General features: G+C 67.1%; 12 protein-coding genes across 12 annotated transcripts in view; 7 read left to right on the top strand and 5 right to left on the bottom strand.

Annotated features, from left to right (window-relative positions):
* The window catches only part of RHOBADRAFT_65699 (uncharacterized protein), a 2,241-nt gene extending 401 nt beyond the window's left edge, over window positions 1-1,840 (top strand). The window contains exons 2-6 of the mRNA XM_018418762.1: window positions 180-216; window positions 371-553; window positions 713-891; window positions 969-1,407; window positions 1,502-1,840. Coding sequence (XP_018267897.1) covers window positions 180-216; window positions 371-553; window positions 713-891; window positions 969-1,407; window positions 1,502-1,636 — 973 coding nt within the window. The 3' untranslated portion in view covers window positions 1,637-1,840. The remainder of the gene's footprint in view (window positions 1-179; window positions 217-370; window positions 554-712; window positions 892-968; window positions 1,408-1,501) is intronic.
* A 261-nt stretch (window positions 1,841-2,101) lies between these two features.
* RHOBADRAFT_65705 (glyceraldehyde 3-phosphate dehydrogenase) lies at window positions 2,102-4,562 on the top strand. Its single transcript, XM_018418763.1, has 12 exons — window positions 2,102-2,276; window positions 2,436-2,471; window positions 2,549-2,556; window positions 2,643-2,673; window positions 2,792-2,827; window positions 2,920-2,947; window positions 3,027-3,546; window positions 3,706-3,713; window positions 3,803-3,821; window positions 3,883-4,139; window positions 4,269-4,290; window positions 4,370-4,562. Coding segments are annotated over exons 1-12 (1,038 nt in total). The 5' UTR covers window positions 2,102-2,274; the 3' UTR covers window positions 4,441-4,562.
* A 166-nt stretch (window positions 4,563-4,728) lies between these two features.
* Window positions 4,729-6,281, top strand: RHOBADRAFT_56240 (uncharacterized protein; the record flags this gene model as incomplete). The annotated part of the gene is made up of 4 exons (XM_018418259.1): window positions 4,729-5,004; window positions 5,105-5,564; window positions 5,643-5,821; window positions 6,070-6,281. The coding sequence occupies 4 exons, from the start codon at window positions 4,729-4,731 to the stop codon at window positions 6,202-6,204; spliced, it is 1,050 nt and encodes a 349-aa protein (XP_018267899.1). The 3' UTR covers window positions 6,205-6,281.
* Window positions 6,282-10,327: 4,046 nt separating this feature from the next.
* Window positions 10,328-10,784, bottom strand: RHOBADRAFT_3017 (uncharacterized protein; the record flags this gene model as incomplete). Its single annotated transcript, XM_018412896.1, has 3 exons — window positions 10,328-10,387; window positions 10,458-10,511; window positions 10,581-10,784. Coding segments are annotated over 3 exons (318 nt in total), but the record flags the coding sequence as incomplete, so codon positions are not given.
* Window positions 10,785-12,268: 1,484 nt separating this feature from the next.
* On the top strand, window positions 12,269-13,336 carry RHOBADRAFT_47304 (uncharacterized protein; the record flags this gene model as incomplete). The annotated part of the gene is made up of 6 exons (XM_018414962.1): window positions 12,269-12,286; window positions 12,363-12,512; window positions 12,600-12,771; window positions 12,845-12,899; window positions 12,979-13,022; window positions 13,155-13,336. 6 exons carry the CDS (start codon window positions 12,269-12,271, stop codon window positions 13,334-13,336), a joined length of 621 nt encoding a protein of 206 aa, XP_018267901.1.
* A 993-nt stretch (window positions 13,337-14,329) lies between these two features.
* RHOBADRAFT_18860 (uncharacterized protein) lies at window positions 14,330-14,518 on the bottom strand (the record flags this gene model as incomplete). The annotated part of the gene is made up of 1 exon (XM_018412454.1): window positions 14,330-14,518. One exon carries the CDS (start codon window positions 14,516-14,518, stop codon window positions 14,330-14,332), a length of 189 nt encoding a protein of 62 aa, XP_018267902.1.
* Window positions 14,519-17,189: 2,671 nt separating this feature from the next.
* RHOBADRAFT_48994 (uncharacterized protein) lies at window positions 17,190-18,424 on the top strand (the record flags this gene model as incomplete). Its single annotated transcript, XM_018415212.1, has 2 exons — window positions 17,190-17,519; window positions 17,662-18,424. Coding segments are annotated over 2 exons (1,092 nt in total), but the record flags the coding sequence as incomplete, so codon positions are not given.
* RHOBADRAFT_66998 (uncharacterized protein) lies at window positions 17,744-19,920 on the top strand. The gene is made up of 5 exons (XM_018419142.1): window positions 17,744-18,055; window positions 18,712-19,080; window positions 19,149-19,248; window positions 19,371-19,705; window positions 19,782-19,920. The coding sequence occupies exons 2-5, from the start codon at window positions 18,721-18,723 to the stop codon at window positions 19,854-19,856; spliced, it is 870 nt and encodes a 289-aa protein (XP_018267904.1). The 5' UTR covers window positions 17,744-18,055; window positions 18,712-18,720; the 3' UTR covers window positions 19,857-19,920.
* A 37-nt stretch (window positions 19,921-19,957) lies between these two features.
* RHOBADRAFT_30462 (uncharacterized protein) lies at window positions 19,958-23,538 on the bottom strand (the record flags this gene model as incomplete). The annotated part of the gene is made up of 10 exons (XM_018412910.1): window positions 19,958-20,138; window positions 20,253-20,594; window positions 20,658-21,134; window positions 21,203-21,274; window positions 21,343-21,487; window positions 21,562-22,298; window positions 22,435-22,584; window positions 22,658-22,733; window positions 22,838-22,914; window positions 23,056-23,538. 10 exons carry the CDS (start codon window positions 23,536-23,538, stop codon window positions 20,115-20,117), a joined length of 2,583 nt encoding a protein of 860 aa, XP_018267905.1. The 3' UTR covers window positions 19,958-20,114.
* Window positions 23,539-23,780: 242 nt separating this feature from the next.
* On the top strand, window positions 23,781-25,271 carry RHOBADRAFT_39881 (uncharacterized protein; the record flags this gene model as incomplete). Its single annotated transcript, XM_018413666.1, has 7 exons — window positions 23,781-23,898; window positions 23,965-24,151; window positions 24,332-24,403; window positions 24,488-24,587; window positions 24,671-24,894; window positions 24,965-25,152; window positions 25,218-25,271. Coding segments are annotated over 5 exons (511 nt in total), but the record flags the coding sequence as incomplete, so codon positions are not given.
* Window positions 24,670-26,143, bottom strand: RHOBADRAFT_56246 (uncharacterized protein; the record flags this gene model as incomplete). Its single annotated transcript, XM_018418260.1, has 6 exons — window positions 24,670-24,894; window positions 24,965-25,152; window positions 25,218-25,435; window positions 25,495-25,804; window positions 25,873-25,941; window positions 26,000-26,143. The coding sequence occupies 6 exons, from the start codon at window positions 26,141-26,143 to the stop codon at window positions 24,741-24,743; spliced, it is 1,083 nt and encodes a 360-aa protein (XP_018267907.1). The 3' UTR covers window positions 24,670-24,740.
* Window positions 26,144-26,290: 147 nt separating this feature from the next.
* On the bottom strand, window positions 26,291-27,034 carry RHOBADRAFT_47310 (uncharacterized protein; the record flags this gene model as incomplete). The annotated part of the gene is made up of 2 exons (XM_018414963.1): window positions 26,291-26,350; window positions 26,477-27,034. Coding segments are annotated over 2 exons (618 nt in total), but the record flags the coding sequence as incomplete, so codon positions are not given.
* Window positions 27,035-27,057: the final 23 nt, after the last annotated feature.

Below are 27,057 nucleotides of genomic sequence, written 5' to 3' on the forward strand. Positions count from 1 at the left end.
AATAGAGCGGATCGACGGGTCAGAAGCGTCACAGAGATTAGTAGTCCTGTAGAAACAGCAGCGGCGAAGAAATCAATGAGAGCGACCCAGAGAAGCTGCCCCCCCCCCCCTCCCCATCCCCCCTCCCCTGCTCGCTCCCTCCCCCGACTGCCCCCGCTCCGACCCGACTCGACCCTCACAGGCATCGGCCAGCCCCTCGCTCTCCTCCTCAAGCAGGTGCGCACCTCTCCCTCTCTCTCCCTCTCCCTTCCCATCGCCTCGGTCCACCAGCGCGCCCAACCCCCCTCTGCGTCGCCGCCGTCGTCGTCCTCCTCGCCGCCCACCATCGTTCGCCCCGGGTCGCTCACTCGCCCTTGCCCGCACCTCGCAGAACCCGGCCATCACCGAGCTCGCCCTGTTCGACGTCGTCCCCGTCGTCAAGGGCGTCCCCGCCGACATCGGCCACGTAGACACGCCCGCCGTCACGACGGGCTACGTCAAGGACGAGGACGGCCTCAAGGGCGCCCTCACCGGCGCAGACCTCGTCGTCATCCCCGCCGGCGTCCCGCGCAAGGTGCGCCCCCCATCCCTCCCATCGTGTTGGGCGAACGACGGCCGGTGGGGAAGAGGCTGTGCCCCCCCCTCTCGAGGCCCCGCACTGCCCGCGCTCGCGCAATCGGGCCGCCCACCTCTTGAGCCTGCACTGACTCGCCTTGCACGGACCCGCGCGCAGCCCGGCATGACGCGCGACGACCTGTTCAACATCAACGCCGGCATCGTGCGCGACCTCGCCCAGGGCATCGCCGACTTCTGCCCCAAGGCCTTTGTCCTCATCATCTCGAACCCGGTCAACTCGACCGTGCCCATCGCTGCCGAGGTCCTCAAGGCCGCCGGCGTCTTTGACCCCAAGCGGTGCGTCCCCGTCCGAGCGAGCGCAGCCCACACCGAGCGACCCCGACTGACTCGCACCCTCCCCCTCCCTCGCACAGCGTCTTTGGTGTCACGACTCTCGACGTCGTCCGCGCGTCGACCATGTCGGCGCAGGCCATCGGCAAGCCCAACTCGGCACCCGAGTACACGATCCCGGTCGTTGGCGGCCACTCGGGCGTCACGATCCTCCCGCTCCTGTCGCAGGCCCAGCCGGCGCTCCCCAAGTCGCTGTTCGACGACGAGGCCAAGCTCAAGGAGCTCGTCAAGCGCATCCAGTTTGGCGGCGACGAGGTCGTCCAGGCCAAGGCGGGCGCCGGCTCGGCGACGCTCAGCATGGCCTACGCCGGCTACAAGTTTGCCGCGCAGCTCATCAGCGCCGCGTTCGAGGGCAAGACGGGCGTCGTCGCGCCGAGCTACGTCTACGTCAAGGGCAATGCCGACGTGACCAAGGCCATCGGCCAGGACCTCGCCTTCTTCTCGGTCCCTGTCGAGCTCGGCGTGCGTCCCGCCGCTCTCTCTCTCTCTTTCTCTCGGCCGCGCCTCACGTGATCCACGACGTCGTACTGACCCTTGCGAATGTGCGCGCCCGCAGCCCAACGGCGTCGAGAAGGTGCACCCGCTCGGCGACCTGACGGCGTTCGAGAAGGAGCTCCTCGAGGCGTGCCTCGGCGAGCTGCCCGGGTCCATCTCCAAGGGCGAGTCGTTCATCCAGGGCTCCAAGCTCTGACTCGCCGGCGCATCGACGGGCGCGAGCCACAAGGCGAGGATGTGAGAGGAGGCGTTTCCTCCACCTTGGACCCCATCTGCCGCCTCCCTTTCTCTCTCTTTCTTTCCCTTCCTCTCTCTCTCTCTCTCTCTCGTTCTCCTCCTTCTGGGCCTCTCGGACCTCTTCCTCGCCGTCGACTCGTGAAAATGCAGTGCGCGTTTCTGTACCTTGTCCTGCGAGAGAGATCTGGTTCTGCGAGGGTGAGTCGTTGCCTTGGCCGTGGCACGCCTCGCCGCAGCGAGAGAGAAGAGGCCACGGTCCAGGACGACGACGACGAGGAGGAAGCGCAAAAGGCGAGACACCGAGTGCCATCGATTCCCCGCTCGAACCTGCTCACGGCTGTCGAAGGCGGTGCGCCACGGTGCTTGCGGGAGCGAAAGCAAGCTGGCGTCGTCCTCTTGAACTGGTTCGAGTCCGTGAGGGCGGCGACGAGAACTCAGGCGAGGTGCTCGCGTCGGAACAAGCCGGGCTTGTGGTCGAGGGAGCGAGAGCGAGGCAGCGCCGTCGTCGCCGAGGCAAGAGCGGCATCGACAAGTTGGCCCGTCGCCTCTCGCTCCCTCTTCTCCTCCTCCCACCACCACCTTTCTCCAGCTCGAATCATGTGCGTCCACTCTCCCTCCTCCCCCTAGTCGCGCTCGCGCCACCACGGCTCGCCCCGTCGCCTTGCCGCGGCCCCTTGTCCCCCCTCTCCCCTCGTCTCCCGAACGTTCGCTGACCCACTTCCTCGCCTCGCCTCGCCCTGTCCCGCGCCCGCCTGCAGGTCTGCTGGTACTGGATCCGTCAACGTCGGCATCAAGTGCGTCTTCGTCCCCTCTCGAGTGCGCGCGCGAGTGAGCACCCGGACTGACCCTCGTCTCGTCACCCTTTTCCCAGCGGCTTCGGTGCGATAACAGCCTCGCCTCGCGCCTCTGGGCACATCCGACCACCAGTACTGACCCACAGCCCGCCTTGCTCCCCCGCCTCACAGGCCGCATTGGCCGCATCGTCCTCCGCAACGCGTGAGCCTCATCTCCCAACCCGATCCTCCTCCCCCCCTCATCCTGCCCGCCCCACTCGTACCTCTTTCGCCCGCATCAGCCAGCACAAACTGACCCATGCCTTCCTCCTCGTCTGCAGCATCGAGCACGGTGACGCCAAGGTCGTCGCCATCAAGTGAGCCACGGCCGTCTCGGTCGTCGACGTCTCGGCGACCGTGTCCTCCTCGCGCGCGCGTCGGTGACTGACCCCTTGCCCTGCCCGTGCAGCGACCCGTTCATCGACCTTGAGTACATGGTGCGTCCCCTTTTTCGCGCGACCGTAATGCCCCCGAGCGAGCGAGCCCGTTCACTGACCCTTGTCAACTCGAGCGCAGGTCTACATGTTCAAGTACGACTCGACCCACGGCCGCTTCAAGGGCGACGTCTCGACCAAGGACGGCAAGCTCATCGTCGACGGCCACGCCATCGACGTCTACAACGAGAAGGACCCGGCCTCGATCCCCTGGGGCAAGTCGGGCGCCGACTACGTCGTCGAGTCGACCGGTGTCTTCACGACCAAGGACAAGGCCGGCCTCCACCTCAAGGGCGGCGCCAAGAAGGTCGTCATCTCGGCCCCGTCGGCCGACGCCCCGATGTACGTGTGCGGCGTCAACCTCGACAAGTACAACTCGGCCGACACGGTCATCTCGAACGCGTCGTGCACGACCAACTGCCTCGCGCCGCTCGCCAAGGTCATCAACGACAAGTTCGGCATGAAGGAGGGCCTCATGACGACCGTCCACGCCACGACCGCGACCCAGAAGACGGTCGACGGCCCGTCGGCCAAGGACTGGCGCGGTGGCCGTGGCGCTGCCGCCAACATCATCCCCTCGTCGACCGGTGCCGCCAAGGCCGGTGCGTCCTCTCTCTCTCTCTCTCTGCGTCAAGGCGCCACCCGTCGACCGTGAGGACCCTGACTGACCTTTCCGCCCTCTCCTCGTCCCCGTCTTGCGCGCCCCTCTCGCCCTTCTACGCCTGCGTCGCCTCCCCTCGCCTGTCGTGCCCAACCTGCAGTCGGCAAGGTGAGCTCAACTTCTTTGCGCCGCCGAGCGTCACTGCCGTCTAGCAGAGGCCCCTTACTGACTCTTCTCCGCGTCCCCCTCCTTGCCAGGTCATCCCGGACCTCAACGGTGCGTCTCCTCTCTCCCCCTCCTGCATCAGCAAGTCACTGACGCCGCTCGTCCCCCGCAGGCAAGCTCACCGGCATGGCGTTCCGCGTCCCGACTGCCGACGTCTCGGTCGTCGACCTTACGTGCCGCCTCGAGCGCGGCGCGTCGTACGACGAGATCAAGGCGGCGATCCGCGAGGCGGCCAACGGCCCGCTCAAGGGCATCCTCGAGTACACCGAGGACGCCGTCGTTTCGACCGACTTCATCGGCTCGACCTCGTCGTCCATCTTTGACGCGTCGGCCGGCATTGCCCTCAACGACAACTTTGTCAAGCTCATTGTGCGTCCCCTCTTCTCTCTCGTCTCCCGGCGTCGCAGTCGTCGATCTCGTGTCGTGGGCGAGCCGGCCGTCGGTCGCCGTGAACCGGAACCCGCACTGACCCCTCGCTTCGTCCTCTCCCGCCTGCAGTCGTGGTACGACAACGAGTACGGTGCGTCGAGTCTCTCTCTTCCAGTTTGTCGCCGGTGTGAGGCTCCCGGGACTGACTCGCCTCGCCCGTCCCTCCGCAGGCTACTCGCGCCGTGTCGTTGACCTCCTTGTCTACATTGCCAAGAAGGACGCCGAGTCGGCCAAGCTCTAAACGGCTCGCCCACACCCCTTTCCTCTCTCTCTCTCCCTCCCGCTGTCGCCGCTGCAGCGCCTCCGTACCCCCCTCGCCTTGCCGTCTGTCCTCGAAAACAAGAAGCAGTTGGTCTCGCATTGCGCGTTGCGTGTACCGAGAGCGAGAGCGTGCACCGTGAGCTGCGCAGCCGCTGAAAGAGCAGAGACGCGCGAGCCAGGTTGACCTTGGGGATTCTACGTGAGCGAGTGTCCCCCGCTCATCGGCTCGCTCCTCTTCTCTCGCCTCTGTCGACCTCGCATCGTCACCATGCGCGCTTCTGTCTTGCTGCGACAAGCTGTCTCGCCTGACACGGGCGCCCAGGCCTACGCCAAGTCGCTCGCGTACGCGTCTGGCCTCGTGCGCCGGCAGGACCACGAGGCGCTGTGGGCGTCCTACTTCTACCCGCCACAGCTCCAGCCGGCGTACCTGGCCCTGCGCGCCTTCAACGTCGAGCTTGCGGGCCTCCCAGACCAGGTGTCGAGCCAGATGATCGGATGCATGCGCTTCCAGTGGTGGAAGGACGCCGTCCGCGGCCTGTACGAGGTGCGCCGCCCTCTCTCTCTCTCTCTCTTCCTTGAGCCTGGCGTACTGTCCAAGCACAGTCAGACGAACGAGCTGACTCTCCCTTGGCAAGCGCGCGCAGCACAAAGCTCCACCCCATCCCCTCCTCAACCTCCTCGCCAACCTCCCGCAACGGCCCTTCCTCTCGCAGTACCACTTTGCGCGCCTCGTCACCGCGCGCGAGAACAACTTCCTCAACCCGACCTTCCACTCGCTCCAGGACCTCGCCGACTACAGCGCCGGCACCCAGGCCTCGCTCCTGTACCTCCTCCTCCAGGCCACCGCCGCCGGCTCGGCGCCCGCATCCGCGCCCATACCCGTCGGCGGCGCCGCGACCCGACACGCGACCCCGTTCGAGCATGTCGGCCACGAGCACGACCCGGTCGAGCCCGGCTCGACGTCAGCCGACCTCAAGGACGCCGACGACCTGACGCTCGACCACGCCGCGAGCCACCTCGCCGTCGCTGTCACGATCGCGACCCTCGTGCGCTCGATCCCGCACCACGCCGCCAAGCGCGTCAACGTCATCCCGCTCGAAGTCGGTGCGTCCTCGCCCTCTTTTCGTTCCTCCCCCGTCGACTTGAGCGAGTCTGACTCGTCCCGTACCCCGTCGCCCGCAGCCACCCGCCACGGCCTCCAAGAAGAAGCCCTGTTTCGCCACGGCCCAGAGGCGCCCGGCCTCCAAGATGCCGTTGCGCAGCTTGCCGGCATCGCCGAGGCCGAGTTGAGGACGGCGAGGGAGTGCTTCAGGGGAACGACGGGCGTACCGAGACGCGCCGTGCCCGTCTTCTTGTCGGCGGTGCGTCCCTCTTCCTCACTCTCGAGGCGTCTCTGTCAGGCGCGAGTACGGCAGAACGATATCGAGGCGTCTTCATTCGAGCGCGCGCACTGACTGTCGCCTTTTTGCCCCTCTTCTTCCCTGCTTCACCTTTCTTTTCCTTCTCTTTCGCCTCTCACCTCTCTCGACCGCATCTCGTCCTCTCATTCTCGACCCGTCCCCTCCCTCGCCTCGACTGCGCGCTCGCACCCCCTTTGCCCGCTCGTCAGACCCCGGCACGCTCGTACCTCGACCGCCTCTCGGCCGCCAAGGTCGACTACAACCCGTTCGACAAGTCGCTCCAGGGCAGGTACTGGAAGCTGCCGTTCCAAGTGTGGGGCGACTCGCGCAAGGGCCATTTCTAGAGCGTTGCGCGCGCAGTCGAGGCGAGGAGGTCGAGGACGAGCGGGCGAGCAGTGCAACGGCGCTCGTCTTTCTCTCGATTCGGACGAGCTGTTGGTCTACGTGAGCGATGCTGCGAGAGAATGCCGAGAGCGGGCGGATTTGCGGCTCAAGCCCTGCCGACAGAAGAACGAGGAGGAAGTGGTCGAGCCAGCGGTCGCGGTACTGCCCTCTGTGAACCCCAGATGCTCTCGACGGACCTTTCGAGACGAGTACTCGAAAACTGAGCCCGATCGGCGACCCTCTCGCCTGGCCCCCCTCACGATTCTGAGCTGAGAAGGAGAGCGAGGAGGAGGTCCTCGAGCCAGCGGTCGCAGTACTGCCCTCTGTGAACCCGAGACGCTCTCGACGGACCTTTCGAGACGAGTACTCGAGAATTGAGACCGATCGGCGACCCTTTCGTCTGGCCGCCCTCACGATTCTGAGCTGAGAAGGAGAGCGAGGAGGAAGTCGTCGAGCCAGCGGTCGCGGTACTGCTCGCTGTGAACCCGAGATGCTCTCGACGGACCTTTCGAGACGAGTACTCGAGAATCGAGCCTGATCAGCGACGCTCTCGCGTGGTCGCCCTCGGGATTCTGAGCTGAGAAGGAGCGCGAGGAGGAGGTCCTCGAGCCAGCGGTCGCGGTACTGCTCGCTGTGAACCCGAGTCGCTCTCGACGGACCTTATGAGACGAGTACTCGAGAATTGAGCCTGATCGGCGACCCTCTCGCCTGGCCCGCCCTCACGATTCTGAGCAGAGAAGGAGAGCGAGGAGGAAGTGGTCGAGCGAGCGGTCGCGACACTGCCCTCTGTGAACCCGAGACGCTCTCGACGGACCTTTCGAGACGAGTACTCGAGAATTGAGCCTGGTCGGCGACCCACTCGCCTGGCCGCTTTGACGATTCTGAGCCGAGAGAGGAACGAGGAGGAAGTGGTCGAGCCAGCGGTCGCGGTACTGCTCGCTGTGAACCCGAGACGCCCTCGACGGACCTTTCGAGACGAGTACTCGAGAACTGAGCCTGGTCGGCGACGCTCTCGCCTGGCCGCCCTCACGATTCTGAGCTGAGAAGGAGAGCGAGGAGGAGGTGGTCGAGCCAGCGGTCGCGGTACTGCTCGCTGTGAACCCGAGACGCTCTCGACGGACCTCTCGAGACGAGTACTCGAGATCTCTCGAGCAAAGAGAGGCGGCAGAACGCGAGAGTTGCAGTCCGTTGCGCGAGAGACGGTGCAGGATGGTTCACGGGCGTGTTACAACAACCAGTACGAGAGAGAGAGAGATACGAGGCGGGTCGACGAAGGTTTGCGCGTGCGAGGGAATGCCGATGAGAGGAGGGAGGGAGGGGAAGGGAAGAGGGAGGTCGAGCCGGCTAGCCGTCGTTTGCGACGGCGGCGTCCTCGAGGTGCTGGACCTCGACGCCATTCGTGAGCACCCGCGCCTGCGGGGTCATAGCCGGCGACGAGGGCGTTGGCGACGGCGACGACGGGCTCGGTGCGCGCCCGTTCGCTCGAGGCAGGTCGCGCTGCTCGCCGTCGACGTCGACGTCGGGCGACTCGCGGCGCAAGGGTCGAGAGGGCTTGGCGGGCGTCGGTGGCTGAGTCGTCAAGGTGGGGAGGTCGACGTGTGGCGCACTCGGCGCCGGCGCTTGAGGAGGACAGGCGGGAGGTGGCGAAACGGGTCGATCGAGGGCGGCGGCGGCCGCGGCGGGCGAGGCCGGCTCGTCGACCACCTCGTCGGCAGGCGCGGCATCGAGCTGGTCCTCGGCGTCCGACGACGTACCCGACGTCTCGCTGAGCTGCTCGCGCTCGGCGTCGACCCCCTCGCTCGAACCCTCCTCGGCCTCGTGCCCTCGTCCCTCCTCGTCCTCCCGCTCGGCGTCCTCGACGTCCTCCGGCCGGGGCAGGACGACCTCGATGTCGCCGATGAGGAGCGTCTCGCGGCCGTCAGGCCCCGTGCGGATGTGCGGCGCGCTGCGCCCGCGCTCGGCCGCCGACGCCGACCGCGCCGCCGCGTCGTCGGCGCTCTCGCCGCTGCGGCCCCGGCTGCGCTCCTCGTCGAGCTCGAGCACGTCCACCTCGGCGTCGGCGTCGGCCTCGGCCTCGTCGGCGTCCGCCTCGCGCGTGCTCCCGAGCGCGGTCCCCCTCCCGCGCGGACCTGCTCCTCCCTCGCCGGGCGTCGCGCGCTTGGTCGACGTCGGCACGACGCCGTACGGCACCGAGCCCCACCCGCCTGCACCGGCGAGGTAGGCCGCACTGCCGCCGCTCGCGTGATAGTGCGCGTACGACGGGAGCGGCAGCATCTCGGGGAACGACCCGAACGCGATGTGCGACGAGCGCGCGATCGTCTCGCGGTCCTCGGCCGGGAAGATCGGGCGCGGTGCCGAGGACGATGCGCTCGGCGTCGAGTGGAGCGCGGTGGCGCCGGCGGGCGAGGCGAGGGTCGAAGACGAGGACGAGGCGTGCGGCGAGAGGTGCGGGTGCTGCAGGTGGTGGTGGGCGGCGAGCGAGTGCGCGTGCGCATGCGAGTGTGGGTGCGCAGACAGGCTCGCGAGGCCGTTGAAGCCGAGGCCCAGCGACGCGCTGCCGCCCAGAGGGGGCGGATTCGGCGGGGCCGTCGCCGAGAAGGGGAGCGGCGTCGGCGGCGCGGCGTACGGGTTCGGGTACGCCGGCGCGGCGTGCTGGGTTTGCGGACCGAGGTGGTGCTGCTGCTGGTGCGGGTGGGCGTGGTGCTGCTGGTGCTGGTGCTGGTGCCCGGGGAGCTGCCGCGGCAAGCTCTGCAGCCTCGGGCCGACGTGCGCGCCGCCGTACCCTCGCCCACCGCTCGCGCCTGCGCCGTACCCGCGCCCGTACGCGCCCGACGAGCCGTACGCGCTCGACGGCGCCGGCGGGTGGCCGGCAAAGTAGGCCGACGACGCCGCGAGGTCCGGGCTGCTCGGCGCCGTCAGGCTCACCGTCGTGCGCGGCAGCGACGCCGCGTGGCCGTGAGCCGTCGGAGCGGTCGCGGCGGTCGAGCCAGACGAGGAGCTCGAGCTCGAGGCCGTAGGCCCACCGGCGTCGCTCTGCGACGACGAGATGGTCGGGCCCGACGACGACGATGCGGCGCCGGCGCCGCCCTCGGTCGCCGCATTGCCGCCCTGGAAGAAGCGGTGGAGGTCGACGCCGGCGCCGCCCTGCTTGCCCGCCGACCCTGTCGCCGCCGCCGTCTCGCCGCCTCCTCGCACCGGCGCGCCGTTCCACGACGACCGGCGCTCGTGCCCTCCTGCGCCCGCTCCGCCCTGCCCTGCCGCGCTCGATGCCGCCGCACCTCGCGGCACAAACGCTTCGCCGAGCATGCCCTGCTGGCCCTGGCCGTCCTGCCCTCGGGACGCGCCGTCCTTGACCTCGTCCCGCTCGCCGCCGGCGCCCGCCCCCGCGCTCGCCGTGCGCTCCTTCCTCCCCGACGCCGCCGAGGCCCCAGCCCCGGGCGCGCTCGAGAGGTGGACCGTCGCGCCGTTGGCGGCCGCCCACAGCGGCGGTGGGTGCTGCTGCGGGTGCTGCTGCGAGTGGTACGAGTGCGGGTGGAGCGCATGCTGATGCTGATGCGGGTGTTGAGGGTGCTGAGGGTGGTGATGATGCGGCGAGCCCTGCGCGGCGGCGAGGCGCGGCGACGGCGCGCTGCGGCGGCGCGGGCTCTTGGGGCCGCTGCCGGCGGCGGCGGTCGTCGGCGTGGATGTCGACGGCGTCGCCGTCGAGGATGACGAGGGCGAGGGCGAGCCAGGCGGGCCGGTACCGCCTCGGTGCGGGTGCGGCGGAGCGTACGCGCCGTGATGGAGGTGGTGGTGAGCCGGCGGCGCGCCGTAGTGGTGGCCGTGCCCGTACGCCTGCGCCGGGTGCAGGTCGCCCGCCGCGACGGCGTCGGCCGGGTGGATGAGGAGGTAGTCCTCGCGCTCGTCGCACAGGGCGCCGATGAGCGTCCCGACGTTCTCCTCGGCCGAGGTCGACGTGGCCGCTCGAGGCGGCGTCGTCAAGATGCGGAACGCGCGCATGAACTCGCCGCGGATCTGTCGCACGAGGAGTCGACGGTGAGTGGCGCGCAGAGGGAAGAGAGGGAGGGAAAAGGGGGGACGCACGGTGTACAGGCCGTCGCGCGTGACGGTCCTCGCGACGTTGTAGTCTAGCTGGAACGGGTCCTGCTCGTGGCGCGTGTCAGTCTTGGAGCCCTCGAGGGCACGCTCGAGAGAAAGGGACAAGAGGGCGCACTTCTATGCAGAGCTTGTGCTGGTCGCGGACGATCAACTCGGGGTCGAACTCGAACTGCGGGCGCGGTCTCAACGTCAGTCGTCGCTCGTGCGCCAGGGTCTTGAGAGAGAGAAGAGGACGGACGTCGGTGTGCCACCCCTTGGCCACCTTCTGGAGGGTGCCCTTGTCGCTGCGGATGCTGACGACCTGGTGCGCGTAGTTGAACTCCTTGCTCCAGTACCGGAAAAAGTCGATCAGGAGCTCGCCGGCCGAGTCGGTGTTGGCCGTCTGGAAGACCGAGGGGAGGGCGTCGATGTCGTCGAAGAAGGCGATGTCGTGGCCGTCGAACGTGAGGTCGTCGAGCGGCGTCGCGTCGGGGAGCGGCAGGCGCTGCAGGTTGCTGCTCGTCGTCGAGAGCGGGCGAGATCGTGGGTCAGGACTCGTTGGGGTGGATGGGAGGGGAGGGAGAGGGAGGGCGGGACGCACGGCAGGACCGGCGGCTGCTTGACGTGGGCGAGAAAGTGGATGACGAGGAGGACGTAGCCGTACGAGCTCAGGGTGCCGCGGTACGGGTTGTTGATCTTTCGACGCTTGGTCCACACCTTGACTGCGAGGCGCGTAGGGCGGACGGGCGAGGGTCAGTCGGGCTCGACCGAGAGGGACGAAAAGAGAAGGGGAGAGGGCGAGGACGCACGGAACAGGACGAGGGTGCGCAGTCTCGAGTCGACCATGGCGTACGTCAGGAGGAGGCGCGTGTTCTCGAGCGCGAGGCGGTTCTCGAACCCAATGTCGCACGCGACGCCGGCCGGGCAGGCGGGGGTGGCCGGCATCGTCAACTTGATGATCGGTATTCGCGCGCGCGGGAGCATCTTGACGTAGAAGTTGGTCTCTGTGGGCGCATGGGGGCAAGAGGTGAGCCAAGGTTCGCTCTTTGACGGGGTGGGCACAGAGAGAGAGAGAGAGAGCGGGACGGACCTTGCTCGATGAGGCGTCCGAGGAGCTCGACGAGTTCAGCCGGTGCGCGCACCGGGGCGTCCTTGGCGAGGAAGCAGCACAGGTCCATGTCTGTTGTCGGAGGGTACGAGGGATGCGAGTCAGAAGGGGGCTGTTGCCGGGCGTGGTTGCGCGCTCAAAGACGGGGCGAGGTGCGGGAGGAGACTTGCCCGAGTTCTTGAGGGCAAAGCCGTTAGCCATTGAGCTGGATGGAGCAGATGTGAGTCAGTCGAGAGTCCCGGTGCGGCTTGGGCGAGGAGGAGTCGGGTTGCGACGAGAGAGAGAGACAGAGGAGGGAGGGAGGGAGAGACGGACCCGAACGGGAGGAGCTTTGCGCCGGGCGACACTTGGTGGACGAGGGTTTCGAGGTACTGGCGGGCCTGCTCCTTGGCGTGGTACTCGTCTGGCTGGGGGACGACCGAGGGGACGAAGGTGGTTTCGAGGTAGTGGGTGAGGTCGCGGGCATGGAGGTAGACGGGGGCGTCGCGGGTTGGGGCCGGGGTTGGTGGCAGCGGGTGGGTGTGAGTCGGTGGTGGTGGTGGTGGCCTGGACGAGGCTTGTGCGGGTGCGGTTGGCGACGAGGGACCAGAGTCGTCGGACCGAGGCGAGGCAGCGGGCGAGCGAGGTCGGGGCTGCGCGGTGGGCGAGCGCGAGGGGGACGGTGGGTTCGAGCTTGCCATGGTGAGAGCACGCCTGAGTGGCGCCAACTCGAAGCTGACGGGCGAGCGAGACGACGACGACGACGATTCAAGGAGAGAGCGAGTCGACCTCGTCCGGACCTCGTCGCTCTCGCTCACTCCGGCCCCCTGGACCGTCACAGCGACACGCAGTACAGCACCATGGGCATCCTCTTCAAGGTGCGCCATCCCCCTCGTCCACCCTCGACTCGCCCCCCTTCAACTGACCCCCTCCCCCTCCGTCCCTCGCTCGCAGCTCGTCGCCAGCTCGGCAGCAGTCGCAGGCGCCGGCCTGTACCTCGCTCCCGACCTCGCCCACCAGCAGCTCGCACACGCCACCGGCCGCACCGCCCCGGCTCCCTCGTCCTCGTCCACCTCGTCCCCTCGACCGGCCGACCCGGAGACCGTCCGCTCGCGCGTCAGTCCCCCTCGCCAGCCCAGCCACTCTGAGCCACTCGATCAGTCACTGACCCACCCTTGCCGCCCGCCGCAGCTCTCGCTGTACGACTCGCCCCCGCAACCGGCCCTCCTCGTGCCCGTCAAGTCGCCCTTGCAGGACGAGGTCGCCCTCGCCCGCTCGCACGCCCAGATGGCCCTCGACCGCGCAGCACACGCCACCCACGACCTGCGCGAGACCCTCGTCGGCTACGAGCGCCACGCCGAGGGTGCGTCGCCGTGTCCTCCTCGTCGCCTTACCCACGTCCCTCGACTGACCCTCCGTCTCGCCCACGTCGACAGTCGCCCTCAAGTCGGTCATCTCGGACAAGGACCAGCTCAACCCCAACGCCTTCTAGTGCGTCCCCGTCCGCCCACTCTCGCTCGGCGACAAGCACGACCCGGCTCACCTCGCTCGGTCCCTGCCTCCCTCGCAGCGTCGCCGTCGCCACCCTCGCCGGCTCGATCGTCGGCCGCAACCGTGCGTCCTGCCTTTCGCTCCTAGTGTCCGCCCTTCAGAGCGCCCTCGCTCACGCTCCTCTCGCCGCCTCGCCCCCCTCCCTCGCCTCGCTGTCGCCCTCTCTCCCGCACCCGGCGCCGCACCGCACCACAGGCATCCTCCTCCGCCTCTCGCTTCCGCCCCTCTTCCTCCTCGGCTCGACCGCCTACTTCCTCCCCAACTCGTGGGACAAGATCGTGCCGCGCCTCGGCCTCTCGGACGACTGGAAGTACGCCAACGCCCGGGCAAAGGTCCGCGACGCCAAGCACAAGGTCGAGGACAAGGTCAAGGCGTGAGACCGGTCCGTCGCAGCCCCATGTCTGTTTTGTGTAGATCCGCTCCGAGCCGGCGCAGTCTGGGAATCGCGAGCTTCCGTCCGTGTTTTCGCCTTTGGCTCGTCCCCTCTCGAGAGCGTCGTTCGGCACGTCGCGGGCTCGCACGCAGCCAGCTCGAGCCCTGTGCGTGCTCGAGAGGTCGTCCTCGCTCGAACAGCCCGACTGCGTCGAAAGTCGACGCACGGACCCGCGACCTTCTCAAACGCGCTTCCCTCGTTTGCTCGCTCTCGCTCTCGCTCTCGCTCTCGGCGGTCGACACGTCCCAGCCACTCGTTCCTTTGACCGACGACAACATGTTCCAGCGATAGGGAGAAAGCTGCGCGGCTGCGTCTCGCTCGACCTCGAGTCTTTGGCTTTGCTCGACTCGAGAGCTCACGATCCTGAAGCAGTCTTTGTGAACCCGCGACGCTCTCGACGGACCTTATGATACGAGTACTCGAGAATTGAGCCTGATCGGCGACCCTCTCGCCTGGCCGCCCTCACGATTCTGAGCTGAGAAGGAGAGCGAGGAGGAAGTGGTCGAGCGAGCGGTCGCGGTACTGCCCTCTGTGAACCCGAGGGGCTCTCGACGAACCTCTCGAAACGAGTACTCGAGAATGCGCGAGCGCCCCGAGCCTGTCGAGCATCGACGCACGGACCCGCGACCACTCAAACGCGCTTCTCTCGCTTGCTCGCTCTCGCTCTCGCTCTCGACGGTCGACACGTCCCAGCCGCTCATTCCTGTGACCGACGACAACATGTTCCCACGATAATGATAAAAAAGCCCCGCACGCTGCGCCTCGCTCGTCCACCGACCCTGCTTCGAGACGCCGAAGCTCGACCCGGCTCGACGATGGCGCTCGAGTCGGCGCTCCCTGGAAGCTGCACAGAGGACGAGAGGACACGAGGACGAGAGCGATCAGGGTCTGGCGCCGGAGGAGAGACTTGGAGGAGAGGCGAGACGGACCTGCGAGCTTAGGCGACGACGCACGACATGTACGACGTGACGGTCGGGTTGTGCTCCTCGTTCTGGAGCTCGACGTCGGTGGCCTGGCGCGAGACGGTGCACGACATGTACGAGGTGACGGTCGGGTTGTGCTCCTCGTTGACGAGGGCAGGAGCGGCGGCGGCCTCCTGGGTCTGGGCGAGGGTGATGGGGGCCATGTCGACGAGGTGAAAGAGTGTGGTGGAGGTAGGCGAGAGAAGAGTGAGAAGACGGTGGTGAGAGGAGAGGGAAGGGAGGGAAGAAAGCCGTTCGCGAGGCGCGCTTTATCCGGCTGCGAGCCTGCGCCGCCCGGACGACAAAGGCCGGCGAGCAGCTTTGTGCTCCTGCCTGCCTTTGTCCCTCGACGCCTTTGTGGGAAGCGAGACTCGTCCATCGACAGGCCGTGCACGATCAAAGCCGAGAAACCCGGACAAAGGGAATCGTCGCTTCGAGACACGCTCGCCGCAGGCTATCGAGCGCGCTCAACCGGTAAGCGATCGAGATGAACGACGACTCGACGCAGCCGTCCAGCGGCAGAGAGGCGGAACCGCGACGACCACGCGAGGGTCCGTCCGCAAACGAACTCGCTTTGTCGATCCGGCTCTCGAGAGCGTCTCGACCGCTCCCCCTGCAGCACCTCGCGGGCTCGCACACAGACAGCTCGAGCCTTGTGCGTGCTCGAGACGTCGTCCTCGCTCGAACGGCCCAACTGCGTCGAAAGTCGACGCACGGACCCGCGACCTTCTCAAACGCGCTTCCCTCGTTTGCTCGCTCTCGCTCTCGCTCTCGCTCTCGGCGGTCGACACGTCCCAGCCGCTCGTTCCTTTGACCGACGACAACATGTTCCAGCGATAGGGAGAAAGCTGCGCGGCTGCGTCTCGCTCGACCTCGAGTCTTTGGCTTTGCTCGACTCGAGAGCTCACGATCCTGAAGCAGTCTTTGTGAACCCGCGACGCTCTCGACGGACCTTATGAGACGAGTACTCGAGAATTGAGCCTGATCGGCGACCCTCTCGCCTGGCCGCCCTCACGATTCTGAGCTGAGAAGGAGAGCGAGGAGGAAGTGGTCGAGCGAGCGGTCGCGGTACTGCCCTCTGTGAACCCGAGAGGCTCTCGACGGACCTCTCGAAACGAGTACTCGAGAATGCGCGAGCGCCCCGAGCCTGTCGAGCATCGACGCACGAACCCGCGACCTTCTCAAACGCGCTTCCCTCGCTTGCTCGCTCTCGCTCTCGCTCTCGACGGTCGACACGTCCCAGCCGCTCATTCCTGGGACCGACGACAACATGTTCCCACGATAATGATAAAAAAGCCCCGCACGCTGCGCCTCGCTCGTCCACCGACCCTGCTTCGAGACGCCGAAGCTCGACCTCGACTCTTCCGACCTGGCTGAACTCGACTCGACTCGACCCGGCTCGACGATGGCGCTCGAGTCGGCGCTCCCTCGAAGCTGCACAGAGGACGAGAGGACACGAGGACGAGAGCGATCAGGGTCTGGCGCCGGAGGAGAGACTTGGAGGAGAGGCGAGACGGACCTGCGAGCTTAGGCGACGACGCACGACATGTACGACGTGACGGTCGGGTTGTGCTCCTCGTTCTGGAGCTCGACGTCGGTGGCCTGGCGCGAGACGGTGCACGACATGTACGAGGTGACGGTCGGGTTGTGCTCCTCGTTGACGAGGGCAGGAGCGGCGGCGGCCTCCTGGGTCTGGGCGAGGGTGATGGGGGCCATGTCGACGAGGTGAAAGAGTGTGGTGGAGGTAGGCGAGAGAAGAGTGAGAAGACGGTGGTGAGAGGAGAGGGAAGGGAGGGAAGAAAGCCGTTCGCGAGGCGCGCTTTATCCGGCTGCGAGCCTGCGCCGCCCGGACGACAAAGGCCGGCGAGCAGCTTTGTGCTCCTGCCTGCCTTTGTCCCTCGACGCCTTTGTGGGAAGCGAGACTCGTCCATCGACAGGCCGTGCACGATCAAAGCCGAGAAACCCGGACAAAGGGAATCGTCGCTTCGAGACACGCTCGCCGCAGGCTATCGAGCGCGCTCAACCGGTAAGCGATCGAGATGAACGACGACTCGACGCAGCCGTCCAGCGGCAGAGAGGCGGAACCGCGACGACCACGCGAGGGTCCGTCCGCAAACGAACTCGCTTTGTCGATCCGGCTCTCGAGAGCGTCTCGACCGCTCCCCCTGCAGCACCTCGCGGGCTCGCACACAGACAGCTCGAGCCTTGTGCGTGCTCGAGACGTCGTCCTCGCTCGAACGGCCCAACTGCGTCGAAAGTCGACGCACGGACCCGCGACCTTCTCAAACGCGCTTCCCTCGTTTGCTCGCTCTCGCTCTCGCTCTCGCTCTCGGCGGTCGACACGTCCCAGCCGCTCGTTCCTTTGACCGACGACAACATGTTCCAGCGATAGGGAGAAAGCTGCGCGGCTGCGTCTCGCTCGACCTCGAGTCTTTGGCTTTGCTCGACTCGAGAGCTCACGATCCTGAAGCAGTCTTTGTGAACCCGCGACGCTCTCGACGGACCTTATGAGACGAGTACTCGAGAATTGAGCCTGATTCGCGGCCGCTCTCGCTACTCAGCGTTGCGCAGGCCGCACGCTCGCCGGCGCGGTCGTGTCGCACGTGTCTCTGATTTAGGCGACCCGCTCATTCGACAGCCTTGCCGAGGTACAGTGGAGGAGGACGAGCTTTGCTATACTTGAAGGATGCGCCGTCAATCACCGACCGCCGCTGTGAGCGCCGACCGCGCCCAGGAAGCCGACGCGCGAGCGCTCACACGCCGCCCCGCGGCTCGCGCAAGGTGCCCGCACGGACTGCCACCTCGACCAGCCTGCAGGCTAGCCGCCAGCTGTCTATGGCCACCAGCCAAGCGTCCTGGCTCACGCGCAACGGCGCTGCGCCGGCCCTCACGCCTTCTCGCCCCGCTCCGCCTGTACCATTCGGTCGCGTCGCCGCCGACACGAGCCTCCAGCCCGGCACTTGGACGCCGCCGTCGAGCTCTGCAGCACCAGTCCTCGCGTCGGACCAGCACCGCTCGCCGCCAGCAGGGCCTCAAGCCGCGAGGGCGCAGACGATCGTGCGCCGAGGGTGGGTGAGCGCCAAGGAGGACGGGCTGCGAGCGTGGCTGTGGAGCAAGAAGTGGCTCGTCCTGCGCGAGCAGTCGCTCGCCCTGTACAAGAACGAGGTGCGCCCGCGCCCGTCTCTCTGCCCTGCCCTGCCCTGCCCCATCCTCGTCGACGTTCGGGCGCCATCGTGCCCGCACAACCAGCTGACCTCTTTGAGCACACCTGCAGGGCCCTTCGACCGCTCCTTCGACCGTCATCGAGCTCGCAGACGTGGTCTCGGTCACGCGCGAGGACCTCAAGCCGTTCTGCATCGCCATCGCGACCGCCGCCCGCCCGTACTACCTCGCGCTCAAGTCGGACGAGGAGCTGTACGCCTGGATGGACGACATCTACGCCCGCTCGCCCCTCATCGGCGTCTCGAGTCCGACCAACTTCGTCCACCAGGTCCACGTCGGCTTCGACCCGGTCTCGGGCGCGTTCACCGGCCTCCCCGAGCAGTGGACTCGGCTCCTCACGAGCAGCGCCATCACCAAGGAGGACTACGCCAAGAACCCGCAAGCCGTTCTCGACGTCCTCGAGTTCTACACGGACATCCAGAAGCGCGAGCGCGACGAGTACGGCCTCGGCGCGACGAGCATGGGCATGACGGACGTCAGCGCAGCTCTGCACCCGCTCGACGGCCCGGCCGCCCCAGCCCCGGCGCGGTTCGACGCGGGTACCGGTCTCGCCGGGCAGCGGTATCCTGCGAGCCTCGAGACCATCCGCACGATCCCGGCCCCGCCCCACGCCAGCACCTCGACCGCGTCCTCGACCGTGCCCGCGCCGCCTACCGCGCCACGCGCTCATCCTCCCTCGGCCCCGACGACCGAGACCAACTATCCTGTCGCGCGCCCAACCCCGCCGGGCGCGGCTCCCGCTCGCCCCGCCTACCCGGCAGCCCACCCTCGACTACCGACCCCTCCCAACCTGTCCCCCATGGCCCCTGGGCGCGCCGCTCCTCCGCCTCCCACCTCGTCGCCGCGCGGTACGCCAGCTCCGCCCGGCTTGAGGCCGCTCCTCACGAGCGGCAAGTCGAACAGCAACTTGCGCGACCAGAGCTCGGCTTCGACCCGTCCTGCGCCTCCCGTACCAGAGTACGCCAAAGGCGTACCAGCCGGCGCGAAGCCTCTGCGGCTCCTCGCGGGAGCCGTCAGCAACGCGACGCCGGGCGCGAGCGGCGCGTCGGCCACGGCACCGGTCCACAAGGCGGTCCAGGGCGCCAAGAAGGTCGACAAGGCGCCGCACGACCGCCGCATCTCGTCGCTGTCCGAGGCGCAGGTCATGGCCAAGCTCCGGAGCGTGTGCTCGCCTCAAGACCCGAACGGCATTTACTCCAAGATCAAGAAGGTCGGCCAGGGCGCGTCGGGCTCGGTCTTTGTCGCCAAGGTCCTCGCCGACGGCGCCAAGGTCGCGATCAAGCAGATGGACCTGAGCCACCAGCCCCGCAAGGAGCTCATCGTCAACGAGATCCTCGTCATGAAGGAGAGCCACCACCCGAACATCGTCAACTTCCTCGACTCGTTCCTCGTCGCCGGCACCGAGCTCTGGGTCGTCATGGAGTACATGGAGGGCGGCGCCCTGACCGACATCATCGACAGCAACACGCTCGAGGAGGACCAGATCTCGTGCATCTCGAACGAGGTGCGTCCCTGCTCTCTCGTCCCGACTCGCGCCACTCGTCCGACGAGCTCACCCTCCCGCAACCGCAGACCTGTCGAGGCCTTGAGCACCTGCACGCCCAGAGCATCATCCACCGCGACATCAAGAGCGACAACGTCCTGCTCGACGCGCAAGGTCACGTCAAAATCAGTGCGTCCAGGTCGCCTCTTCTTCTTCTCGAGGTCCACCTTGCCCACCTCGCCCTTGGTCCAGTCGCCCTTGTCTGTGTACACGTCACTGACTCTCTACGGAGCGGCCCTTGTTGTCCGCAGCCGACTTTGGCTTCTGCGCCAAGCTCACCGACCAGAAGTCGAAGCGCGCGACGATGGTCGGCACCCCGTACTGGATGGCGCCCGAGGTCGTCAAGCAGAAGGAGTACGGCGCCAAGGTCGACATCTGGTCGCTCGGCATCATGGCCATCGAGATGATCGAGAACGAGCCGCCGTACCTCGACGAGGAGCCGCTCAAGGCGCTCTACCTCATCGCGACCAACGGCACGCCGACGCTCAAGAAGCCCGAGAAGCTGAGCAAGGAGCTCAAGAACTTTCTCGCCGTGTGCCTGTGCGTGGACGTCAAGTCTCGCGCAACCGCCGACGAGCTGCTTCAGGTCCGTCGCCTCGCACTCGAGCCCCCCCTCTCGCGCACTCTCAGTCGCCCTGACCCTCCTCCTCGTCATGTCGCAGCACGAGTTTCTCAAGAAGGCGTGCCCCTTGTCCGGCCTGTCGCCGTTGTTGCGCTTTCGGGCTGGCTCCCGTTGAGGCGCTTTGTGTACGGCACTGCGCGCGCTCTCGCTCTGCAAGGCCTTTTCGTCTGTCAAGCCGGCCCTCTCGATGCGGCAGTAGCTCTCGCACTCTCGAGAGACGAGGAAAGACTATGCGGTATGCGGTGTGCAGAGAGAGGAAAGAACGAAAGGGAGAGAGTAGAGAGGGGCAGGGCCGACAGACAGGCGAGGAGGGGCCGGAAAAAAAAGGGCAAAGAGGGGACTACTAGAAAGGCGAGGTGGCGCACAAAGTCTCTCACTGCGTGGCACGGCGGACCATCTGTATTTTGGTAGAGAGGGGGAGAGAGAAGGACGACAGGGAGGGAGAGGGAGGGCGAGAGAGAGAGAGAGTCAGTAAGGGCCCGCACGAGAGACGAGACAGGCAACGACTTGCCTCGCGCGCCCACTTGGCCACCTTCTTCGTCTCGGAGCCGCCGAGCTTTGTGCGACCCGCCTTGAGCAAGTCGCCGACCCACGGCGAGCTGAGCGGCTCCTTGAGCTGCCCGTTGGGGAACGCCTCGGCGAGGTCGCCCAGAAGGCCGATGGCGGAGCGCAGGATGGCCTCGGAGCGGTCCTGGTCGGTGAGGGTGAGGTGAAGGAAAGTAAAGACGTCGGCGATGTAGGGGAGGAGGAGGTCGGCCTTGCCGCCAGTCTTGAGCCCGCCGACGATGCCAGTGTACGCCTCGAGGATGCCCTCGCGGAGCGTGTTGACGTAGTCGACGAGGTCGTAGTTGTTCTGCACGAGCGACCGAGTCAGGACCATGCCCGGCGAGGTCGAGAGAGGGAGCGAGGGACGAACCGGGTCGGCGCGCATGATGCCAGCCTGCTTGAGGACGGTCATGCTCGTGTGGAGGAACGGCTCGAACGCGGGGCCGACGGCCAGGGCGATGTCGCCAAAACAGCTGAGGATCGGCGGCTTGACGCTGCGGTGCAGCACGTTGCTCTGCAGTGCCGCGAGGAGGCCCTCCATGAACCCTTGGCAGTACGGGAGGCTCGCGTCGCCGAGCGCACGGCACACGTCGCCGATGAGGCCGACCGCGATCGAGCACAGCTGGTACTCGTCGTACGCGGCGAGGGCTTGCGACAGGTACGGCAGGAACGCGGGCAGGAACGGGTGGAAGTCCGAGTCGAGCGCGGCCGTGACGGCCCCGACCGCCAGGAAGGCGTCCTCGAGGATCGGCGACTGCTTGCCGGCCGTCGAGATGAGGCGCAGGAGGAGCTCCATGATGCGGTGCGCGAGGGGCTGGATCTCGCGACCGAGGCGACGGACGATGCTCTGCAGGGCGCGACGTGGTCAGGGCTCGAGTCGCTGCAACGCTGACGGCGAGGGAGGGCACGACGCACGGTGAGGACGCTGCAGATGTTGACCTGCATCTCGTTGTAGTTGTTGCGGTCGTCGGCGCCGACGAGCTGGCTCTGCGAGGGAGCGACCACGAGGTCAGGCGCGAAGGCAAGGACAGGCGATGAAAAGGGTGCGGGCGCACCTGCATGTTGAGCAGCGCTTCAGAGCGGTCGAGGACGGCGATGACGAGCTTGGACACGACGGGCAGGCAGTCGTTCGGGGCGTGTGCCGCGAGCGTGGACAGCGCCTCGTACGCCGAGGTGCGCGAGTTCGACTCGTTATTTGCCCTGCTCAAGTCGTCGATACGTGCGTCAGGAACCTGGGCCGTGGCAAACTCGAGAGAAGGGAAAGAGGGACGCACGTTTCCGCCAGGTGGAGAAGCGCCGAGACGATGCCGTCGTAGAAGGCGCTGAGCGCGCACGAGTCGGCGCCCGAGTCGCCGAGCTGCTCGGCGAGGTTCATGATGCTCCAGCAGCAGTTGCTGACGATACGCGACGACTGGTGCAGGCCGGACACGAGCGCGCCGACCATGGGTCCCAAGTGCGCGTCGAGGTCGATCGTCTTGACGAGCACGTCCGACACGCGCCCGAGCGTCCAAGCCGTCGTGTCGCGCACGTGCAGCGACGAGTCGGCCATCATCTCGATCAATGTCGGGAGCGCCTGCGTGACGAGGGGCGCGAGAATCTTCTCCTCGGGCCCGTCCAAGATCGAGCCGAACGCCATGACGGCCGCCTCGCGGTGTCGCCAGTCGGCGCTCTTGATGTTGGCCTCGACGAACGGGATGATGGGCGCCACGATGCCGTCGCCGACGCACTGGGCGAGGAGGGCGAGACAGGTGCCGGCGGCCATCGACACGTTCCACTCGTCGTCGGTCGCGTCCTCGTCCTGCTTGGTGAGGAGCTGGAGGAGGACGGGCAGGACCTCGGGCAGGGCGACGCGCGCAAAGTGCGACGACTCGCGCTCTGGCGCCTCGCTGTACTCGGCGGCCTCCTCGGCCTCGAGCGCGAGCTCGATCTCCTCGTCGCACACGGTCGACCAAAACTCGACCGCCTGCAGGGCGACGTTCTCGTCGGCGTGCTTCATGCCGAGGACCGTGAGCTGCACACGATCGTGGAGGGAGAGTTAGCTTACTGATGAGGGTCGTCGAGGAGGGGGCAGAGAGAGAGAGAGAGAGAGACAGGGGATGGGCGAGAGAGGAGGGGAGAGAAGAGGAAAGGCCCGAGCGGCGACGCACCCCGAACAGCGCGCGCTCCATGTAAAACTTCATATAGTCGTAGTACAGGTGCATGATGCGGACGAGGCAGGCGAACGCCGAGACCTGGACGTCGGACGAGGGCGACTGGGTCGCCTCGCACACGACCTGCATGATGTAGTTGCGCTCGCCCTGCGTGCAGCGCCCCAGGACGACAGGGTGTCAGTCTCAGTCTGCTGCGACGAGACAGGGACGAGGAGCGCACCTCGCGGCTGAAGTTCTCGCGGACGAACTCGAGCGAGTTGTACAGGGCGTTGATGGCGGCGAGCTGGACGTCGTGGCTGCAGGCCGAGACCGGTCAGGACACGAGCCTGCGAGGACGCAAGGTGGCAGAGCGCTGCGCCGCCAGGCGCCGGGCGCGGGGCTGAGGAGAGGCGGGACGCACCTGGGCTCCTCCTTGCGAACACCCTGCACGACGGCCGTCAGGATCTCGTTGGACTGGGCCGCGAGGATCTCGGGTTTCTGCGGGAGCTCGAAGGCGACGAGGTGTGCGACGTAGAGGGCGAGGAGAGACACGGGAAAGGGAGGAGGAGAGAGAGGGTCAGTGAGGGGGTCGACCGGGCACGAGAGGGAGAGAGAGAGAGAGAGCGAGAGGGGACGTACGATGGCCTCGCAGATGTAGCCAATGGTCTGGAGCGTAGCCTGGCGCAGGTTGGGGTTGTCGCTCGGGTTGGCGAGCTGGAGGAGCTGGCCGACGAGGCCAGGCCACATGCCGGCGGGGAGCTCGACGGCGGCGACGGCGGCGACGACTTGGCCCGAGACGTTGCGGGCACCCCTGTCGGACGCGGCCAAGGTGGCCAACGCGTCGTGCTTGACCGTGTCGCGCGTGTGCGGGTCGAGGCTCTTCCAGCGGGCGGCGTAGTCGTCCTGGCGGGCGGCGTCGCGGGCCGAGACGGCGTTCTTGATGGCGAGGCCGGCGGCGTTGCGGATGTGGGACGGGGCCTGGTCACTGGCGAGCGTCTGGCTGAGGTTGGCGAGGTAGGCGGCCGGGTTGGATGAGAGGAGCTGGGTGAGCTGCTCAGTGGCGGCGTCGCGCTCCTGCTGGTGGGGCGAGAGGGTGGCGGCGAGGACAGTGTTGGCGTCCATGGCTGGGCGCGACGAGCTGGGCGGCCAGAGCGAGGTGGGACGAGGGAAAAGGGCGAGGAGGGGGAGCAGGGGGGGGGGGTGGGCGAGGAGCAAGGCACCTCGAGCCCAGGCTCGGCCCGCGCGCGTCCAATACAAACGCGCTTATCACTCTCGTAAGGCCCACTTTGTATTCCGCCTCGCGCTCGTCGTCTCGTCGCAGCTTGCTCCTCTCGCGCGCTCGCTCGACTCGGCTCGGCTGTACGACGACGACGACACACCGGCACCGTCCACCTCGCCTCTCGACCCGGCCCACCCGCCCAGCACCAGCCCTCCCTCCACTTCTCCCACCTCCCTCCTCATCTCGATGAGCGCCGACTTCAGGGTGCGCCCCCTCGCCCTCTCTGCCGCTCGCCCGACTGTACCGAGCTGACTCTGTCGAGTGCACAGGGACGTGGACGCGGCCGCGGCGGCGCAGGAGGCGGGCGTGGAGGTGGACCGACCGGCGGCGGTGCAGGCGGGGGACGAGGTCCTGCGGGCGCCAGGGGCGAGGACCGGCCAAAGCGCGAGGCCATTCTCGACCTCGCCAAGTACGTCGACAAGCAGATCCGCGTCAAGTTCACCGGCGGTCGCGAGGGTGCGTCCTCCTCTCCCTCGTTCCCTTCCTCCCCTCCCCATCCTCGCGACGCAACCTCTCTTCCCGGTCGTCGCCTCGCCCTCGACTTTCCTGCCCTCACCGGGAACTGTCGACAAGCTGTGACCAGATCGACCGTCGCGCGCATCTGCCCACTGACGCCGCCTCGCTCCCGGCACGCAGTCGTCGGCGTCCTCAAAGGGTACGACCAGCTCCTCAACCTCGTCGTCGACGACATCGAGGAGGCCCTCAACGGTCCGTCCTGTCTCGCACGCCCTCGCCTCGATCGCGCAGCTTCGGTCCCTCGCTCACGCTCTCCCTTCCTCCCTCCTCGAGCAGATCCTGCGACCGGCCTGCCGTTCGTGCCTGCACGCTCGCGCTCTCTCGGTCTCGCCGTCTTGCGCGGGACGAGTCTCGTCGTCATCTCTCCTCTCGACGGGTGCGCCCACCATCTCTCTCTCTCTCTCTCTTGCTCGTCCTGTGCGCTCGCAACGTCGCTCACGCCTCTCTCGTCGCACTCAGGTCGGAGGAGATCGCGAACCCGTTCGGAAACTGAGAAGGTTCAGTAGCACCAGGGCCATGCGCAATGAACTCAAACAATGTCCTGCTCCTCCTCGATCACTACTTTGATCCCCTCCTTGACACCTACCTCGCGGCCGATCTCGAAAGCTGGTACTTGACGAGGCGCAAGGCGGCAGTCGGCCGAGCGAGAGCCCCATCGCGTCCAAGTGAATGTCGGCCGAGCCCTGTGTCGCGACCGATGGAAAGAGTCAGTTCTGACCACTATGAGGACGAGGGCGACGAGAGCGAGCGTACCGAGACCGAGAGTGCTGCGACGTATCTCCTGCTCGCAGGTGCAGAGCGCTGCAGATGCGCTTGTACGCCGTGATGGCCTCCGTGCCGAAGCCGAAAGCGGCGAAGAAGATGAGCCCAACAATAACGTTCGCCCACGAAGTAAAGTCGTGAGCCGGCTCGTCGCCGTACGTGACGGGACGTACATGCCACTGCGAGCCGAAGATTTAGTGACTCCTTCTGGAATGGTTTCGAGAGAAAGGACACAGGCACGCACGGCTGAATGAGCATAAGTCCACGAGTAGTCGTAGTAGCGGCCCGAGGACTGGATGTTGACGATGGCGGACCAGACCGAGAGGGGGACGCCGACGCAGAGGTACGCCATGGACACGGCGCCGAGTCGGATGAACCGAGCTGTCGTCAAGGCCGAGTGAGCGCCGGCGACGACCCGACCAAAGTTGCGGCGATGGCGGACCAAGCGGTAGACCGTGTAGGCTGCGCAAGAGCGTGTCAGTACGGCTCTTATGGCTGGGCACGTGAGGGTGTGCTCGTACCTGAGTATAGAGTTCCGCCGACGGCAAAGAGGGGCGACCAGATGATGCGCAGGACGAGCGTTGGCCACGTCATCACCTGCGTAACCTGGCAACCTCGACCGCGAACGAGCCGATAGCGATTCGGCTGATACAGGACGTGACACGCCATGATGACGCCCGGCACGCCAAACGAGAGCAGGTAGTCTTGGAGAGCGCGTCGACGTCGGTCCTTGCGAGTTATGGCCGTCGCCCTCGGGCTGACGATGTCGGCGAGGAAACGAGCGATGCAGAAGACAGCTGCGACCCGACCGACTTCTTGGCCGATAGCGAGCTGTACGCGGAATGCAGATGGTCAGTAATACAGCCAATTGACTGAGGGAAACGAGGAAGACGACGCACCTTCACCCGAATGTCGCACCAAGCTGGCGCTCGATCGACGTCGTCGTGATACCAGAGGACCGCGTTCACCTGTTGGCCGGCTCAGTCAGTGCTGTAAAAGCGGGTACAAAGAAGCGAGGAGACGTACAAACTCGATGAGGTTCGTGAGGACGACCCAAACGCCCATGGCGATGGGGCCCGAGTTGCCCTGCACAAACTGCCAGTACAGAGGCGCGCTGTTGAGGACGACGAGGAGGCCGCTGAGGACGACATAGGCGAGCTGCCAGGACATGGTAGCGAGGAGGTCGAAAGCAAAGAGCGACAGCCACTCTCTCGAGAGTCTCTCGCTCGATCCGGGGAACAAAGGGTGTCTCATCGTGAAAGAGGAGAAAGGCGTCGCAGTGCTTGTCGCTCTTTCAAGGTTCGCTCCACCGTCCATCTACTTCTTCTTGACCTCCTTCCTGCGGACCTGCTCGTCGCCGACAAAGATGCCCTTGCCCTGCGAGCGACGGCGGCGGCGACGAGGGAGGGTGGGCGAGGGTGCGGCAGACGGACGAGTCAGTCCGGCGTTACTCTCGAGAGAGAGAGGGAGAGAGAGAGAGAGAGAGAGAGAGGCCGGGCTCACGTTGTAAGGTTCGGGGACGCGCCAGCTGCGGATGCGGGCGGCGACCTGGCCGAGGCGCTGCTTGTCGATGCCGGCGAGGAGGATCGAGGTCGGGGCCGGGGTCGACGCGACGACGTCGGGCGGAAGGTCGACGAGGACCGGGTGGGCAAAGCCGAGCTTGAGGTTGAGGCGCATGCGGCCTGGTCCGAGTTGGGGCGCGGGTTCGACGGCGGCGCGGTAGCCGACGCCGACGAGGCGGAGCGGGAGGGTATAGCCGACCGAGACGCCGACGACGGCGTTGTGGACGAGCGAGCGCGTGAGGCCCCACACGGCGCGCTGGTGCTTGACGGCCGGGTCGTCGACGGCGACGCGGACGAGCGTGGTCGAGGCCGGGTCGGCGGCGTCGGCGGCGGCGGACGCGGCGGGCTCGCGCACGAGGTCGAGGCGGACAAAGGGGGCGATGTCGACGGCGAGCTCGCCCTTTGGGCCACGGACGCGCGCTGGAGCCGAGGGTCGCGAGGGGCGGATCAAGTCGACAGAGGGGGGGAGCGAGATTGGGGCCGAGCCGACGTGGGAGCGGGCTGGGGTACGTCTAAATAATC

The sequence above is a fragment of the Rhodotorula graminis genome (genome assembly GCF_001329695.1).
Source record: "Rhodotorula graminis WP1 unplaced genomic scaffold RHOBAscaffold_18, whole genome shotgun sequence".
Lineage (NCBI taxonomy): Eukaryota > Fungi > Basidiomycota > Microbotryomycetes > Sporidiobolales > Sporidiobolaceae > Rhodotorula > Rhodotorula graminis.